Source organism: Etheostoma spectabile, chromosome 4, assembly GCF_008692095.1.
Source record: "Etheostoma spectabile isolate EspeVRDwgs_2016 chromosome 4, UIUC_Espe_1.0, whole genome shotgun sequence".
In the NCBI taxonomy this organism is placed as follows: Eukaryota; Metazoa; Chordata; class Actinopteri; order Perciformes; family Percidae; genus Etheostoma; species Etheostoma spectabile.
In genome coordinates, this window is record NC_045736.1 from 7,625,884 (window position 1) to 7,641,277 (window position 15,394).

At 38.9% G+C, this 15,394-nt stretch overlaps 1 protein-coding gene and 1 long non-coding RNA gene across 4 annotated transcripts in view; one reads left to right on the forward strand and one right to left on the reverse strand.

Annotated features, from left to right (window-relative positions):
- Positions 1-7,558, forward strand: part of LOC116687963 (uncharacterized) — a 13,618-nt gene extending 6,060 nt beyond the window's left edge. The window contains exon 3 of the long non-coding RNA XR_004331669.1: positions 7,547-7,558. This is a non-coding gene — a long non-coding RNA (uncharacterized LOC116687963). The remainder of the gene's footprint in view (positions 1-7,546) is intronic.
- The window catches only part of kif5ab (kinesin family member 5A, b), a 67,705-nt gene that overhangs the window by 5,223 nt on the left and 47,088 nt on the right, over positions 1-15,394 (reverse strand). The window contains exons 17-28 of one of the 3 annotated variants that reach the window (XM_032513704.1): positions 15,016-15,133; positions 11,817-11,881; positions 10,155-10,264; positions 8,695-8,796; positions 8,124-8,184; positions 7,939-8,010; positions 7,679-7,783; positions 5,825-6,041; positions 4,358-4,610; positions 3,764-3,828; positions 1,309-1,336; positions 678-760 (exon numbers count right to left, since the gene is read on the reverse strand). In XM_032513704.1, coding sequence (XP_032369595.1) covers positions 691-760; positions 1,309-1,336; positions 3,764-3,828; positions 4,358-4,610; positions 5,825-6,041; positions 7,679-7,783; positions 7,939-8,010; positions 8,124-8,184; positions 8,695-8,796; positions 10,155-10,264; positions 11,817-11,881; positions 15,016-15,133 — 1,266 coding nt within the window. In that variant the 3' untranslated portion in view covers positions 678-690. Of the gene's footprint in view, positions 1-677; positions 791-1,308; positions 1,337-3,763; positions 3,829-4,357; positions 4,611-5,824; positions 6,042-7,678; positions 7,784-7,938; positions 8,011-8,123; positions 8,185-8,694; positions 8,797-10,154; positions 10,265-11,816; positions 11,882-15,015; positions 15,134-15,394 lie in introns of all 3 variants that reach the window. The other 2 variants (XM_032513702.1, XM_032513703.1) reach the window with 2 other exon arrangements.

A 15,394-nucleotide genomic window follows, 5' to 3' on the forward strand; every position in this document is an offset into this window, starting at 1 on the left:
GCCAATCTGGAATTTTGCTCCTTATGAGGTCATAAGGGGCAATGTTACCTCCCCTTTCTCTGCCCGCCCAGAAGATTTGTCCCGCCCATTAGAGAGAGACATCAAGGCTTTTAAACAAGTAAAGTGGCAGTTGGTCTAGGCCACACCCCCACCCTCCACCTTACCGATAGCTACAGACTCAGAAATGGCACGTCCTAAGGAAAACTCATTTTAGAACTGGCTCTAGTGGCTGTAATTCTGCACCTAGGCTGAATTTTGGGAAATAGACTTAAGATACAGTATTAGGAGACCATGCCATGCTCCTTTTATTTGGATTCTCCTTTTTTTTTTTGGATTTTTGCATTTTTCTTAAGTTAAAAGCTTTTCAAAAGCCTAAACAAATCTTTTTACAACATATAAACCTACATCTGTGCCAAAATGTGTTGCTTTTATTATTTACTTTATGCTATTTTAAAAAAAGAATCATTTGTATGATTGTAAATTGTACAACTTTACTCACAGTCACAATGTTTGTATCAATTATTCAAAAGCTTTCAAAAACATTTGATCATTCATGGATGTAAGTCCATAAGTTTAGTACAAATAAAACAATTAAAACTAATAGCTGATAGAGGAAGGCTGCTTAATGTGATCTATAGCACAAAATTAAAGAGTTTCTCTTTTTTATGTGTTCTTACCTGCTCAGGACTATTAGCTGGCTGAGGCCTCCGGCTGCAGGCTGTAGAGTTTGGCTGGGTCCTGATTGTCACAGACGTCAGTTCTGGACACAGAATTCACATTCAGACACATGCTATCCAGCACACCAGAATCCCGGGTGGCCGCAGCACCATCACCAGATTCATCAGCAGCAGTAGCGGTGACAGCAACAAGGGGGCAGCGATGGAGCAGAGAGACACAGCAGTGAGGGAAACAAATCAGTGATGTTACACTAAATGGTCTTAAAACCTAGGAGGAGTTGGTGCATGCAAGGTGAATGTGGCAATGCCATACTTCAGCATTTTCTTTGCTTATGACTATTACCAAACAGCTAGAGATATTTAATGAATAACTTATCGCTCTATTTTTGCTATGAATTCTAAAAATTTTGAGACAGCTAATTATCTCCTATTAAAATATTTCAGCAGCTTCAGTTGAAGCCAAGCTGTTGTTAGCCCATCATAGAAGGTCCAAAATAAACTCTACAAAATCCTACAAAAGTTACATTTGAGAGGTTTCTGCCTGACATAGATAACATGGAAGCCTACAGTAAGAGGACAAGCAATAGCAACGTGTGTTTTGCAGTGATCAAAGAGGGTGCAGCAGTCTTACCTGTTGTCATTGATATCTGTGGTGTTTCCTGCAGACAGAAACAGGTGCATAAAGAGGCAGGCAGGTGCACGGTGAGAGGGTTGTGGTGGTGTGTAAATTAGAGAAGAAGTGGGTCACAGTCACAGTTGGGTTTAATTGAAACGACCCAAAGCCATCTAAGAAAGATGGATTTGGAACAAGCAGCTGCATAATGTGTTCTCAATCAACAAGTCCTCATTAAAAAATGCCTAAATAGAGTGTATTTCAGTAATTTAAAAAAAATTACCCATGATCTGTATTTTACTGATCTTGTGACCCACTCAGCTCCAAAAAGAAAGCAGCACATTTTACAAGCAACTGAAACTATGTGGTTAAGGTGAGAGACAGATGGTGGTCATGGCCATTAAATCACTGTTCACATTTGTACAAGAAAAATATTTTTTTTAAGTTTAGAAAGAAAATTGTGGTGATGGTTTCAAGAAACCAACGTAGACTGTTTAGACTGTGTAGTCTTTGTACTCTTTGTAACCAACAATCCTCAGTGAATTTATTCTACTAAACATGGTAATTTCAAATTTGAACAAATGACCAATGCTGTTGTTATTCCAGAGAGGTTTTTAGTTGCACGACTGCCAGAGCTTGCTTGTCAGAAAAATGTAAACATGATTAATCTTACACTGTTTGAACAAACAACCAATTCTGTTGTGTTTCTGATTAGGACAGTCATTATTCTACCACCACAGCTAACAATAACTCCCACCCAGAAAAACTTTGTTGCATAAAAGCACAAGGTCCATAACAACTGTCCTCACAGGGCGACCAATAGTGCCTTACAACAGCACTTTCAGGAAATATTGGACCTTTATGATGGCTCTATTTGTAGTTCCTGGATCATTACATTCTGTGGATTATCTGCAAATGTCCTCCTGCTCCTAGCTGTCAAACTACAATCCTTAGAGGTCTCCGCTTTCCCTGAACCACCCTGACAGGGATTAATCTCACAAAATATTGACTTGGATTTTATGTGGCTTTTTATTGACCAGATGTATCAAGATGTTTCAGCCGTTTCTCAACCTCCAGATATTAGGAAGTCTATGTGCATTTATTTATTGTTAAGTTTCTTAATTAGTGTGCTTCAGTTTGACAAAATTGGCTATTATCAAAGAGCCTCATGCTTGACTGGATTATAAGGCTGCTCAGTTTAATCTTTTTGAAAAAACATTTGGCAAAACTCTTACTCCCTTACGGGAGCTGTCAAGGCTACACCTCAACAGACTCAAAGTACATAAAAAAGTAAGACATCTGGGGTCCAGGGCTTGCAGAGATATTTGGTTTTGCATTTCACACTTTCCCATAAGCTCTTATTTAAATTCATGACACTGAGTAGAATTATATCCCAAAGTTAAAATACTGTTGAGCGATCAGAAGTAAATTTACCTTCAAGTTTTACTTCAGAATACATTACAGGGCACAGGCGCCTTCATTCTAAAAATGCCATATGTACATTTTGGGGAATATACTAAATCAAATATTGAAAATGAAGAAAAACTGAATAAAAATAAATATAAAAAATCTCTTGAAGCGACTCATAGCATCTGAACAGCTGCTTGTATTAAGAGTGAGTACTTCTGAGCCAAAAAGAGACAGATATCAGTATTTTTCTCAGTATGCTCTTGTTGGCAGCTTTAACAACCCTTGGAAACAGGATCATGGGAAGCAAAAACTAAAGCCAGCATGATTACATTTTTTAAAGGGTTCTCTGAAAAACATCACTGATATCTTCTGTTTAATAAAAGGAAGGCACTGTTGCAACAGATTGATACACTGACTTTGTGACCCAGTTTCTGACTTTTATTGATATTCCTGGAGAATCAAAGAGTTGTGGTGTTGTTACACAAGTCTACAACTGTCATCACTGGGTCAGAGGCTGAGGTGGGCCCTGAGCCTGTCTGGCCGGCTATCTGTCTAGCTGAGTAATGACACCGCAAGCTTAATCTATCTCCAGAGTCTGCTGCTGATGAGAGCAGACACACAAACATGGAGGTGCAGAAAGCCTCAAGTAGCAGCAGCAGTAACTTGTAATAAACTAAGAGAATTTCCTTAGTAAATTTTTAAGATAAGGCTGTATTCTATAAATTTATAGAAGTTTATTATTTTATTATATAAAACCCTTCTCCACACTCACCAATGACTCTGAATAACAGTTAAGACTGCTGACTACCAGCCCATTAAATAAATATGAAAGTAAAAAGAAAAAAAGAAACAGCGGGCAGAATTCTTATTATAGCAGCAGGGCAATCACTGTAAACATGTTTTACAGCCACTACTCTATAAGACTATATAAAACAACATTCAAATATAACAGCCAGTATAATAGTATAATGGCAACCACTAAAAAATAAGAGGTCATAATGACAAGGTAATTTAACCCCGCTGATCTTTATTATATTATTTCACATTATCTTAACAGACTCACCATTTTCTGAATCAAGCATCTCTGCAGTGTTCTTGTCTCCAGGGTTCTGTGGTTCAACTGGAAAGCTACAAACAAGGAGAAAGGGATGTTTATGCAAATGTAAAAAAACAAAAGTTATTAAAAAAATAACCCAAGTGCTCACTCAGCCAATAAATAATAAATCAATGTCAGAACAAAATGTGTGTGCTATGCATACATCTACTCTACACTGTAGAAAACTGGACTGTATAAGCTATTTAAAAACAATGTCAGGGCACAGATTATTTGATAGATATTTTCAAAATTACTTTGCTACGAGCATGAATATATATTGTTGATCCTAGCAAAAGTAGTTTGACAAAATAATATTGACTCCAGATCCATTTTCTAGTTTGTTGTTGCTGTTTCTGGACAATGCATTCTCAGGTTCTGGACCATTTAACTGCATTTCACAGTCTTCATCAGCAGATTGTTTTCATGACTGTACTGTCGTTGAAAACTCCCTGAAAAAGCTAGGAAGTGGATCTTGACTTTAGTTTATTATGTACAAAGATTCGATGTCATAAGCACTGGCAGTTTGTTATCCATGATGTCATTGATTGTGGATTTACTCACATGTTGTCCTGAGCGTTGTTGTCGTGCGATTCATTGTTTTGGGATTCTAGGTTTTCAGTGGGGCTGTTCTGTTTGGAATTGGTCTCGGGTAACCTGGGCTCAGCCTCTGGTGTTGCAGGAGCAGCAGCGTGTTGGTTGTTGCTGTTGTGAAAGTCAGCTTTGTAGAAGGCAAAGGGGTGATCACTGTAGCCTCGGATGAAGAAGGGATTGATGGGAGAGCATGGTGGGTAGTGGCCAGCACGCACAGGCTTGGCTGTTAAGGATAAAACAGAATTGATCGAATCATTTGTCGTTTTTATTCATCCATAAAAAAGACAAAAACATCATATTTATAATGCCCTCAAGGGATAGGGCTACACTGTTGTCTGTAGCAGAACAAGTAGATTTTAATGTGACTGGAATATATTAAAGTCCAAACTTTAGTTCATGATAGTTTTCTACGTTGACAGCCAATCAAATCTTGCATAATGCAGTAACATCACTATTCTATCTGCCTGCTACACAACACAAGAGCTACACATTAGGTATTGTCCTGCAACACTAACACCACACTCTATGCCCATGACATGTGGTCTGCAGCACTTTGTCTCTTATTACCTACTCTGGCAGCCAGCCAACTGCTGTCAATCACACAAAGATGTCGACAGTTCAGCCAGCTGAAGGAGAATTACTATTTCCACAAAGACCTTTTTATCTTTTTTAAATTTAATAATGAAAAAACTCTCAACAATACACTAAAAAACACATTGACAAGGGATGATAAAATGGGATTTCAGTTGGATTTTATCATACACCAGTACATCACAGCTATTCTCAGTTGCTTTAGTATGATCCTCTAATGAAAATCCTTATTCTAAAAACACTCAAATCAATAGCTCATTTTCACACAGCAGCATAGGCATCTTTCATTTCTTCCACAGAATTCAACCCCTTAGTGCAATTATCTTCAATAGACACAGGGATGAAGTACACTGCTTTTCTAATAAATTGTATTTATCTCAGAAGATCACGTTGTGTAAATTCTTACATGCAAAATATTCCAGACACATCACACCTATATGTAGCATTTTGCTACAATTATTAATACTTTCATTACTAACACATATTGTTGAATTTAGTTTTTAGTAACCTGAGTGCTGATGCAAATTCAACAATGTTGCCTGTAAGGAAATCACACAGCAGAGACATAAAATGGATGGTTGCACCATGTCAAAATGTTTTTTTGTCTCAGTGCATTGCAAAGGCAAATAACAGATACGAAGCCGATTTTTTGGTGTGGCCAGATAGTGCAGTGTGCTCACATGTGCAACATAATTTCAGTGGATTCATATTGACACATTTACTTAGACACATGCTGCCTTTGTTTTAGCAATTGAAATGCACTGACTGACTTCATGTAATTTCAACATATGTACAAGTTGGGGCTATTTGAAGAAATTAAATGAAACATGCAGCCACATGTGTTACCTATCTGTGCAGCATGGGGGCGGCGGAAGGGATTGCGAACCCTCATCACATCTTTGATACGCTCCACCTCCTGCTGGTAGCGGTGGCGGTCCTTCATGGCTCCTTCCTTCGCCTCCTTCAACGCACCCTCCAGCGCCTTAACTCGCTCAGCTGTAGACCGAAGACGTTTCTCCAGTTTTGGAAGCTCACAGCGAAGATCTGCATTGTCACGTACCAGCTGTCACAGACACACACACACACACACACACACACACACACACACACACACACACACACACACACACGCACAAAGACACACACACACACACAGTAAGCCCAGACATTGACTGTACATGTCAGTGACCATGGAATATCATCTTAAACACTTAAATAAAAAAAGATATTGATGAGATGCAACATTTAAAGGAAGTTAGTAATATTGATGGTAATGTTTTTGAAACTACAGTATTTGCGATGACAGATACAGTATAAATACTTAAATATTGCATCTCATCAATATCTTTTTTATTTATATATATACAGTATGTATATAACTTGTGTCCCTTTAACATTGCTATATACCCTTTAACAACCTGTGCATGAGGTTTCACTCTTACTTATTTTGAAGACAAGGAGTAAGAAAGGGACTTATTCGACCACTTCTACTGGTAAAGCATTGTTAGGGATCCAACCAGAGGAGTGTCCAGTTTGCCTATACTGCCTTTTATGTGGAGGAAACATGCTTAACACCTACCTCAAATTGAAGGCTAGTTTACCTGAAAAATACGGTAAACACACGTTGCACCAAACTGCCAGCTAGCTACTTTGAGTTAACACTGGTTAAAACACAGAGAATCTGCTGCTATGTAATCATCCAAGCTAATCCTCATTCTGCAGCGATACAGAGGGTTTAGTGAGCAGGCAAAGGATTTAGGAATTCAATAGACCCACCTGAGGTTTTAATGTTTGGTGGTGAGTCATTTTAAAGAAAGACGACTAAAACCTGGAGGTAGGACTTTCACGGGAGGTGTGTGATAGACAGGCTGACATTACTACATCTGTACTACATCTGTACAAGAGGACCTCATACATAGCCCCAGTGCACTGTCCACTGTCTGTTTTTGGGAGTCTTATCACTTTCCACTGGGAGCTTGATGATTTATGACCATTGACTTTCATCTTCCATTCCCACAGTATCAGCAGGTGGTGGATGGGATGGAGTTTCCCAGCAGTCACTTTAGGATTGGTTTTCTGCCTGACACTGCTGCAGTGCAGCTCTCACCAATCTGCCTGCATGAGTCTATGTGCCAGTCAGTATGTTTAGCACATCAACACTCAGTCTACTTCTGTAGTCCATTTAGGAATATTAAAAGAAAGGTGTGAAGTGTGCTGGCTAATCATTTTGAGCATGAGGTTCCTTTTGAAAGTTTTTGCACATCAGCTAGCAAAAGGGTAAAGACTAAGCATATTTGCATGAAACTGCATTAGAAATTAATTTGAAATCAAATCTGAGTAACTATTTTATGCTGTGTGCCTTCCTTTTCCTGACGACAGCCTGGTTTAACACCTCCTGCTGCTCTGTTTTCAAGGAGACTGTCATGTGAAGTTGAAGTAGTAAGATGATTGATGATCCTAGCGTTACTTTTGCCCATAGGACAATGACAGCAGTGCACACTGCTCTGTAATTTAATTTGGCTCGCTCTTTTGAGAGGTTTTGCTATGCCACGGCACAGTGGTAATCAGACTTCCAGGCCAAGGGAAACCAAATGATATGTCCTCATTTTTAAAGAAATGGTAGATGGGTAAAATGTTACTTATATACTATAATGTCTCCTTTACCATAATTTATAGTTTTATATCTGCTGTTCACTTTACCTGTTTGTGAACTTTTGTAAGCTGGTCCAGGTTGTTTTCAAGAAAGGAAATCTTCTGTTTCTGGGTCATATATCCCCCACTATCATCAGGCTCCATCTGTGCACTCTGTTGACAGAAACAATGGAGAACTTTTAGTGTATCTGTCATAGCAAATACTGTTGTTTCAAAACTGTAATCTGCATACAGTCTAGTGCGTACAGTCAATTTGAAGTGTAATATTGTTAAGTGTGTTGCGTGTAGTTGAGTTGTGTCTTAATTACCTTTCTAACTCGAGATGTGAGGTCTTGAACAAAAAGCTTGCGGAGGTTGTGCAGGGTGTAGAGTTCACGAGCCTACAGTATGGAGGAAGAGGGGAAATAGTGCAGTTAAAGCACTTAGAGAGTATTTAGTGGATCAGTAGCCTCTGAGGGAGCCAAGTGAATCGTGACAGCGAATAATGACTTACAACAGTCTCCTCCAGCCCTTTGAGGTCCTGCTTTGACTGTTCATGCCGCTCATGGAGAAATCTAACGATAGACAGGTAGATAGTCAAACAGATAGAAAATTCCAAATGAACTTCTCTTTACCCCAAATGAGTACCATGTTCTTGACAGAATAATTCATGAATAAAGAACAAACGCAATAATGGACCGGCTGCCCCACTCGTGGGATGTTTCCCATCTGCCATCTGACGCAATACGCTGCTAAGGTCAGTGTAGAAAGAGGGCCTATTAGCAGCCAGCTGCTTCCTTTTTGCAAAACTCCATAATGGAGATACAAAGACTTACACAAAAAAAAACAAAGCGAGAAAAAGGCAAAGAGAGAGTAAAATGGTTCATTTTAGCCACAAACTGTATGACATACTGTAAATAAGATGAACGAGCTGCAGAGAGAGAGAGAGCGTAAAACAAATAGACAAAGGGAAGAGAAATGACAGAGAGAAATGAAAGACGTGAATTAAAAGAGGCAGCTCACCCCCGAGCCTCCGTATGGTTAAGTGTTTGAAAGCTGGCCAGGACAGTAAAGCAGAGACTCACGTCAGTTCCTCCAGCTGCCGGCTCTTGTGATGCTCTTGGCTCCTGAGACGTTCGAAGTCACAGTGAAGTTGCTCCAACTCAAGCTGCTGCTTCTGGTTACAACTGAAAAGGTGAATAATGGCTCATTCGGGGATTCCATGGATAGGTTCAAAGCGTTTTAACTTGTTTCTCTCTCATAAAGGAAGTCTAAGAATTTAGCCTGTTGGGGAAATACTAAAAATGTGAATCTGTAATACAATGAATGCAATCTGGAAATATACGTCAGCTCCACAAAATCACATTTGGAATGTGTCTTAATGGGTTGTCATGTCCGCAAAACCTTCCCTTTTTTATTTACCTTCTAGTAACGCAAGGCCCATTTTAGAATTTGACTACTAATGTTTTAGCTATTTTACATCAGACATCAGAGAGGTTTATTAGTGTTTTTTTTTTTACCTGGTGGAGGAATGCTATTGGATTAGCTTGACAACCACATCACTTTCACATGAGAAAAATAAAACCGAGTCTGAGGAGAGGTACTGTTTTTGTATGCAGGGTCAGGATGTATTTTTTCCTTCAGGTCACATCTGAGCTGTATAGCAAGACAACCTATTTTGCTCTCCTGTTCTGATCATTTAATCTCGGAAGAACATTTATTGTATATACCCACTATTTCTGCTCTGCGTCAAGGATCTGAAGGGCTAAACTGCTCCTATTAGCTTTCTACCCCACTGAAATCCCTCCATCAATCCATTTTTCAAGTTGCTTATCCAAATCACGTCATGCTAGCAGGACAAGCAGAGCAGCCCCAAATGTGTTTTCATTCAGAAAATCTCTGCAGCTGCTCCTTGGGTGTTACCAGACACTGCCCAGGTCTGCTAGAAAATGTACTTTAGTTTCTTAAAAGGGTCTGCCCTCCAATCTGCTCCCAGACGGTCATTTCTAGTACAGAACATCTTCAAAATAAGGAAACTGAAATGGGCATGTTGTCAAGGAGCCAAAACAAGCCCAGTGGCTCCTTGTAGTGGGGCTCACCAGCAACTTGGCTTTAAAGTCCTTCCACGCTGCGGTTTCCTCAACATATCAGCCAACCACACATATTGAATTCAGCCTTTTATGCAGCTAGAGCGAGGCTTAATACTTTTTTGAGAACTACTGAGACGATGTATCCCCAATTTTAACATTTCTACACTGCTTTTACATAATTGAATTTCAGATTTGAGTCCACAGACAGCTGAAAGAGTGGGTAAGCTGTATGCTTCTGGAACCATGTACGACCTGCATTGTATAGTGCCATACAGTCCAGTCTTAAAGACAGAATTAAATATGCCGTCTCCATGACATTTTTCTGTCCTTGATTGATTGATATTTTTTACTCATGTACAAGTAAAGTTGAGTTCTAAATACCTAAGTGGACTCTTGATTTAGAAAGCCTGATTTAGTTTATCGGAGAATATTAAGAATTACAAATAAGCACTGACTCAGTTAAGTCATCGATGATCTTCTGCTTCTCATTCATCTCGTCTCGCAGGCGGCCAAGCTGTTTGCTGTGCGACTCACGGTGTGACTCCATCTGCTGCTTCAGAGCCCTCTGAGGTATGGGCATCAAGAGGGGTTGAGAGACATACATATATAATAAGAGTGTATGCAAGAGAGAGAAAGAGAGAGAGAGAGTGTTCCAAGGGGTGGAAAACTAAATGATTAAATAACGAGAGAATAGAATTACACACACCAGTGCACATGTGGACATAGAAGGCCACATGGGCATTAAACACACACACGCAGAGCAGGATGTGTCATACGCTGCTGAGTGTGAAGTGAGACAAGCATATTGAAACTGCTATGTGTCAAACACACTGACATGCAAAAAACAAACCTCATGAACATGTGCACAAATACAACACAGGGCAGATAATAAAAAACAAAACAAATACTGCCAACCATACAGGTGTTGCATGGTTACTTAGAGGCTGGATTACCAACTGGACAAAGCGAGCAACTGCCCCAGGGCCCCAGCCCTCCCATGGCTTCAAAAGCCTAAACTTCACTGTGTCAGTTGCTTTTAGGCTTTTTGATGTTGTTTTTTGATTTTGTTTGGGAATAAAAATGAGACTTATCTTTATTGATCCCCACTGTGTGCACTAAAGCAATGCAAATGTTTGACCTGCTGCCCGTAAACAGGTAGATCCGGGCATTTTAGTGCTGAAACAATTTGTCAGTTAATAAAGCAATCAATCAACAGAACATTTGATTATCTATCTATGTCACTATCAATGAGTTATACCAAACATTGTTTCCAGCATGTCAAATTTGTTTCACAGTAAATTAAATATGTTTGAATTTTGGACTGTTGCCTTGACATAAGGTATTTCAAGATCTAGCGGTAGGCTCTGGGAAACTTCGATGGGCATGTTTTTGCAGAGTTTTCTGACATTAAAGGAATAGTTCAACATGACAAAAAAGATACTTAGCAAAGCACTCGAAACAGGGGGGAAGTTTTAGCCTGGCTCTGTCCAAATATAACAAACTAGGTCTACCAGAACATTAAGTTCACTAATTAACACTTAATATCATGCTTGATTAAAATGTCAAATTGGCTGGGACAAAGTTGCGAGGCAACGAGCAAACAAGACTCCAGGAAGTCACGCGTCCCGACCAAAAAACACAAAGACACATTAACTTCCCTGTTAAACAACAAATTTTACGTTAAGATTTTGTTACCTTGGGCGGAACCAGGCTAACGATTTCCAGTCTTTACGTTAAGCTAAGCTACCTGGCTGCTGACTCCAGCTTCATATTTATCATAGAGATGTGTGAGGGGGATTTTCTCAACTAACAATCAGGAAAATAAGCAAATAAGCATATTTCCCAAAATCTCAAACAATCTTTTAAAAACAAGTTGACAGTCTCATCTATAATGGTAAATAACTGTTAGTTGCAGCCCTCATGACCAGACTCATGATTTGATGTACATGCACAGACGCGGTATGCTGCTGACACAAACACACACACACACACACGCTCATACACTCACTCACTCACTCACTCACTCACTCACTCACTCACTCACTCATGCACACCGGCACACCTGCAGTTTGCTGAGTGCTAAGGCTGTGTGAGAAACTCGCTGTAGTCATGGTTACCTTTATATAACAGGAATCCTGGACAGACGACAGATTCTCCCCGCTGGTCACCTGTGACATGCTCTCTGAAACAAACACACAAATTTACAAGAATGGCAGTGAGAGAAACCAAGAGAGATAGAAAGAGAGAGAGAGAGAGAGAGAGAGAGAGAGAAAAAAAGAAGTGGAAGAGAAAAGCAGGCGGTGAAAGACAGAGATGTAGATGAAAGAAGTGACAGTGACCTGACTTTGACAGCACAGCGCTACCATCGCTTCATGTTGACAGCAAGGTCACTGTGATCTAAATCATGCCTCAGGTGTAATAATATCTATTATTGAAAATGACAGCTATTATGTCAGGCTGATCTGATCTGTTATTAACTTGGCTCAGGTGTAGAGTAAGTCCACAATTGATTCCCCTGCCCTAAAACCTTTGGTTATTTAATGCAGTTCTTTGGGAACTCTTCAGGAAGAGTGACTTGAGAATTGTGTGAGTCCTGGAAGTTTCTGCAGTTAGATGGACCTTGCACAAATTCCAAATGTACCATTAATCTTTATGTGCTGGTGCTGTAAATATTTTTGGGAGCCTAAGCTGTCGGTCAGTGTTTACCCTGGTTTTTCTTATTCTTGATAGGAAAAAAAGACCTCTGGCACAGACTAAAACTCTCAATTGAAGCCAATAAAATAGTTTTAAGTGGCACTTCCTCCCAGTTCCAGTTGGGTGGGGCTGAACAGCAGTGACACATTTCTTGTTTTTTATCTTTTACTTTGTCATGGTTATGTTTTGCTGTTTTTGTTATGTCAGAACATTAACCCTATATTCGAGTTTGGCATCTAAAGTCAGCAATAAAGCTGAAGATTTACAATGTAGCTCAATCTACATATTGTCCTTTGCTGTTCAGTGTGCGAGAAAGTCTCAGATCATCATTTATTACTTAATTTCCTCAAGCACAATGTCATCTTAAAAATATGTGCTCTTTATTGCAGTATGTTTGGATTTATTGAGCATAGACCTATTTTGTTGACTGTTTTGAATGGATTGTCTCTTGGAGCTTTGTATTTTGTGTAATTTTCAACCATAAATCTGTTGTTTTGCTTGTCTGACCACATTGATATTTCCCTACTTTCCTAAGACTGTGAAGATAGGTTAAACACTTTCACTGTTTCTTGTTTGTTATTTCGATCACGTAGGTAAAATATTTAAACCTGAGCCTGGAGCAAAGACATTTTTATTACAAATACAGAACCTGTACTGGGCTGCACTGACCGTGTTTATTCAATATTGATTCTTGAACCTCAGGTTTGGCTAGATTCTTAGATTTCCCCTCAAAGCATGATTCATATACAGTAACAAATGTGCTGCATCCTCAATGTGACTTTTGAAGAGTGCATTGAGATTAATACATCAATTGGCACTCTTTTCATTTTGTCTGCAACTACTGGATGGATTTCCATTCAATTTTCTAAAGACATCCATGGTGCCCAGAATGCATAAATGACTTTCTCTGGTTGACATAATAATGATCAACTAACTTTCCTCTCTAGTGCAATCAGATGCAAGTTTTCACTTATCTTGTGAAATATCTCAACTTTTTCTTACCAGGGTGAATTTAATGTTTGACATTCGTTGGTTTTCATGGATGTAACCTTCAATAGGTCTGTGTCAATGCCTCTATTTCCCCGTTTCAGGGTATGTTGGAGAGCTTATTTAGGCAGACATTTCACATTTTTAGTTAACTAAAAATCATTAGACATGACGATGCAGAGCAAAATAGAAATAGTTAGGGGCCGTCATAAAATTGCAACACCACTTATTTAATCTCCAATAACGTTTTTGTTTTTCAACATAGATATCTTAAACCACTTCCATTACAGACAGTTGCAGCCATTAAACATTTAACAATTGTGAGTTAGTAGAAATAAACTTATGAAAATAGAAAAATACAGCAAATATTAGTTTGTGCACCAAGATTGTAGTTCTAATGGTTTTCTCATTTCTAAATTGAGATAAAATCATCTCTAATATGATTCAGACATTCTCTCACAACTTTCACAGCTATTAGTTTTCAAGCATGTCCATGATATCTCACACATCCTCTTACAACTTTCAAATCTGTTAGTTTGTGTAAGAAACCTTTGAAAATCTCCGCCTGATTCCCGTCTGACTAGCAAATCCTTTAACATCACCATCAGTGACTTATTGTGTAAAATACATATTTAAAGGTTATCACTTATTAATATATAGACATCAAACCACCTGTAATATTTCTCAGACATCCTCAGACTCCCAACTGACTCCCGTTTGACTCCCGTTTGACTCAACATGGTGTTTCTGTGCTCGTCCTCTCTGTTCTCTTTTCTGTCTTGCTCTCTGTTCTCCTCTCTTTCCTCATGGTCACATTTGTCTTTGGTTTCTTCTGATTTATGTGAAGATTAAAATAAGTGGTGTTGCAATTTTACAACGGTCCCTAACTACGTCTACAGTGACAGACCTTCAATTATGTGTGTCCTGAACTGCATTATCATTTTTTGTGATTTTGAGTTAACTAAAACTGTGAAATGTCTGCCTTTCCAACATACCCTGAGGAAATTAAAGCATTGACACAGAAGGTAACATATGTGAAAACCGTCAAATTTCAAACATTAAACTAACTTCACCCTGGTCATCTTCTTAACGGTCGACACTAAATCTGATGCCAACTTGATGTTGACATTTGTGTTTTTTAGTGAATTGTTTCCACAACTGTTGGGTGGATTGCGATGAGATTTTGCACACAGATTCATGTTCCACTCAGAATAAATTGTAACAACTTTGGTGATCCCTTTACTTTTCATCTAGCACCATCATCAGGTCAATAGTTAAATTTGCCCATTTCTTTTGTTTATGACCTATTATCTGCAAAACTGTCAATGTCTCCATCAGTCTCAGCTATAGGCTAATTTGCGTATTAAACCTAATTAGCAAAAGTTAGCATAAACATGCTTAACTAAAATGGTAAACCTGGTTTACCCGCTAAACATCATCATGTTAGCATTGTCATTGTGAGCTTGTTAGCATGCTTACTTTAGCATTTAGCTCAAAGCACCGCTGTGCTAAAGTAAAGCCGAGAATGTGTGTAGACATATGTCTTGTTTGTTGGCCGGGTGACTACATTGAGGAAGCTACTGTTTTTTTTTACTATATTATAATTTACTATATTGATACATGGCATTTGTCTACCTTGAGCTTGGAGTCTTGCCAGCTCCTCGCTCAGAGAGTCATAGCTGTCCTCCAGCTTCCTCCTCTTCATCTCCACATTATGCATGTAGTCCGTCAGAGAGCGGATCTTTGCCTCGTGCTGAAAGTCAGAACAAAGTGTCTCAGATGCAGAAAGTATACTGATGAGCATACGACTTTGACCCAAGACAACACTCTACACCAGGGATAAAACGCACATTTTACTCACTGTGAAATGGATCTGATCTACATTTAATATTCATGATGTTTCAAAATTCCTCAGGGAATTGAATTTAAATACCAATAGCAAAACTCACAGCATGATGGCTTCAGTCAACCACATCATCACAAAAAATACAAAATACACAATCCTTTGAAAATT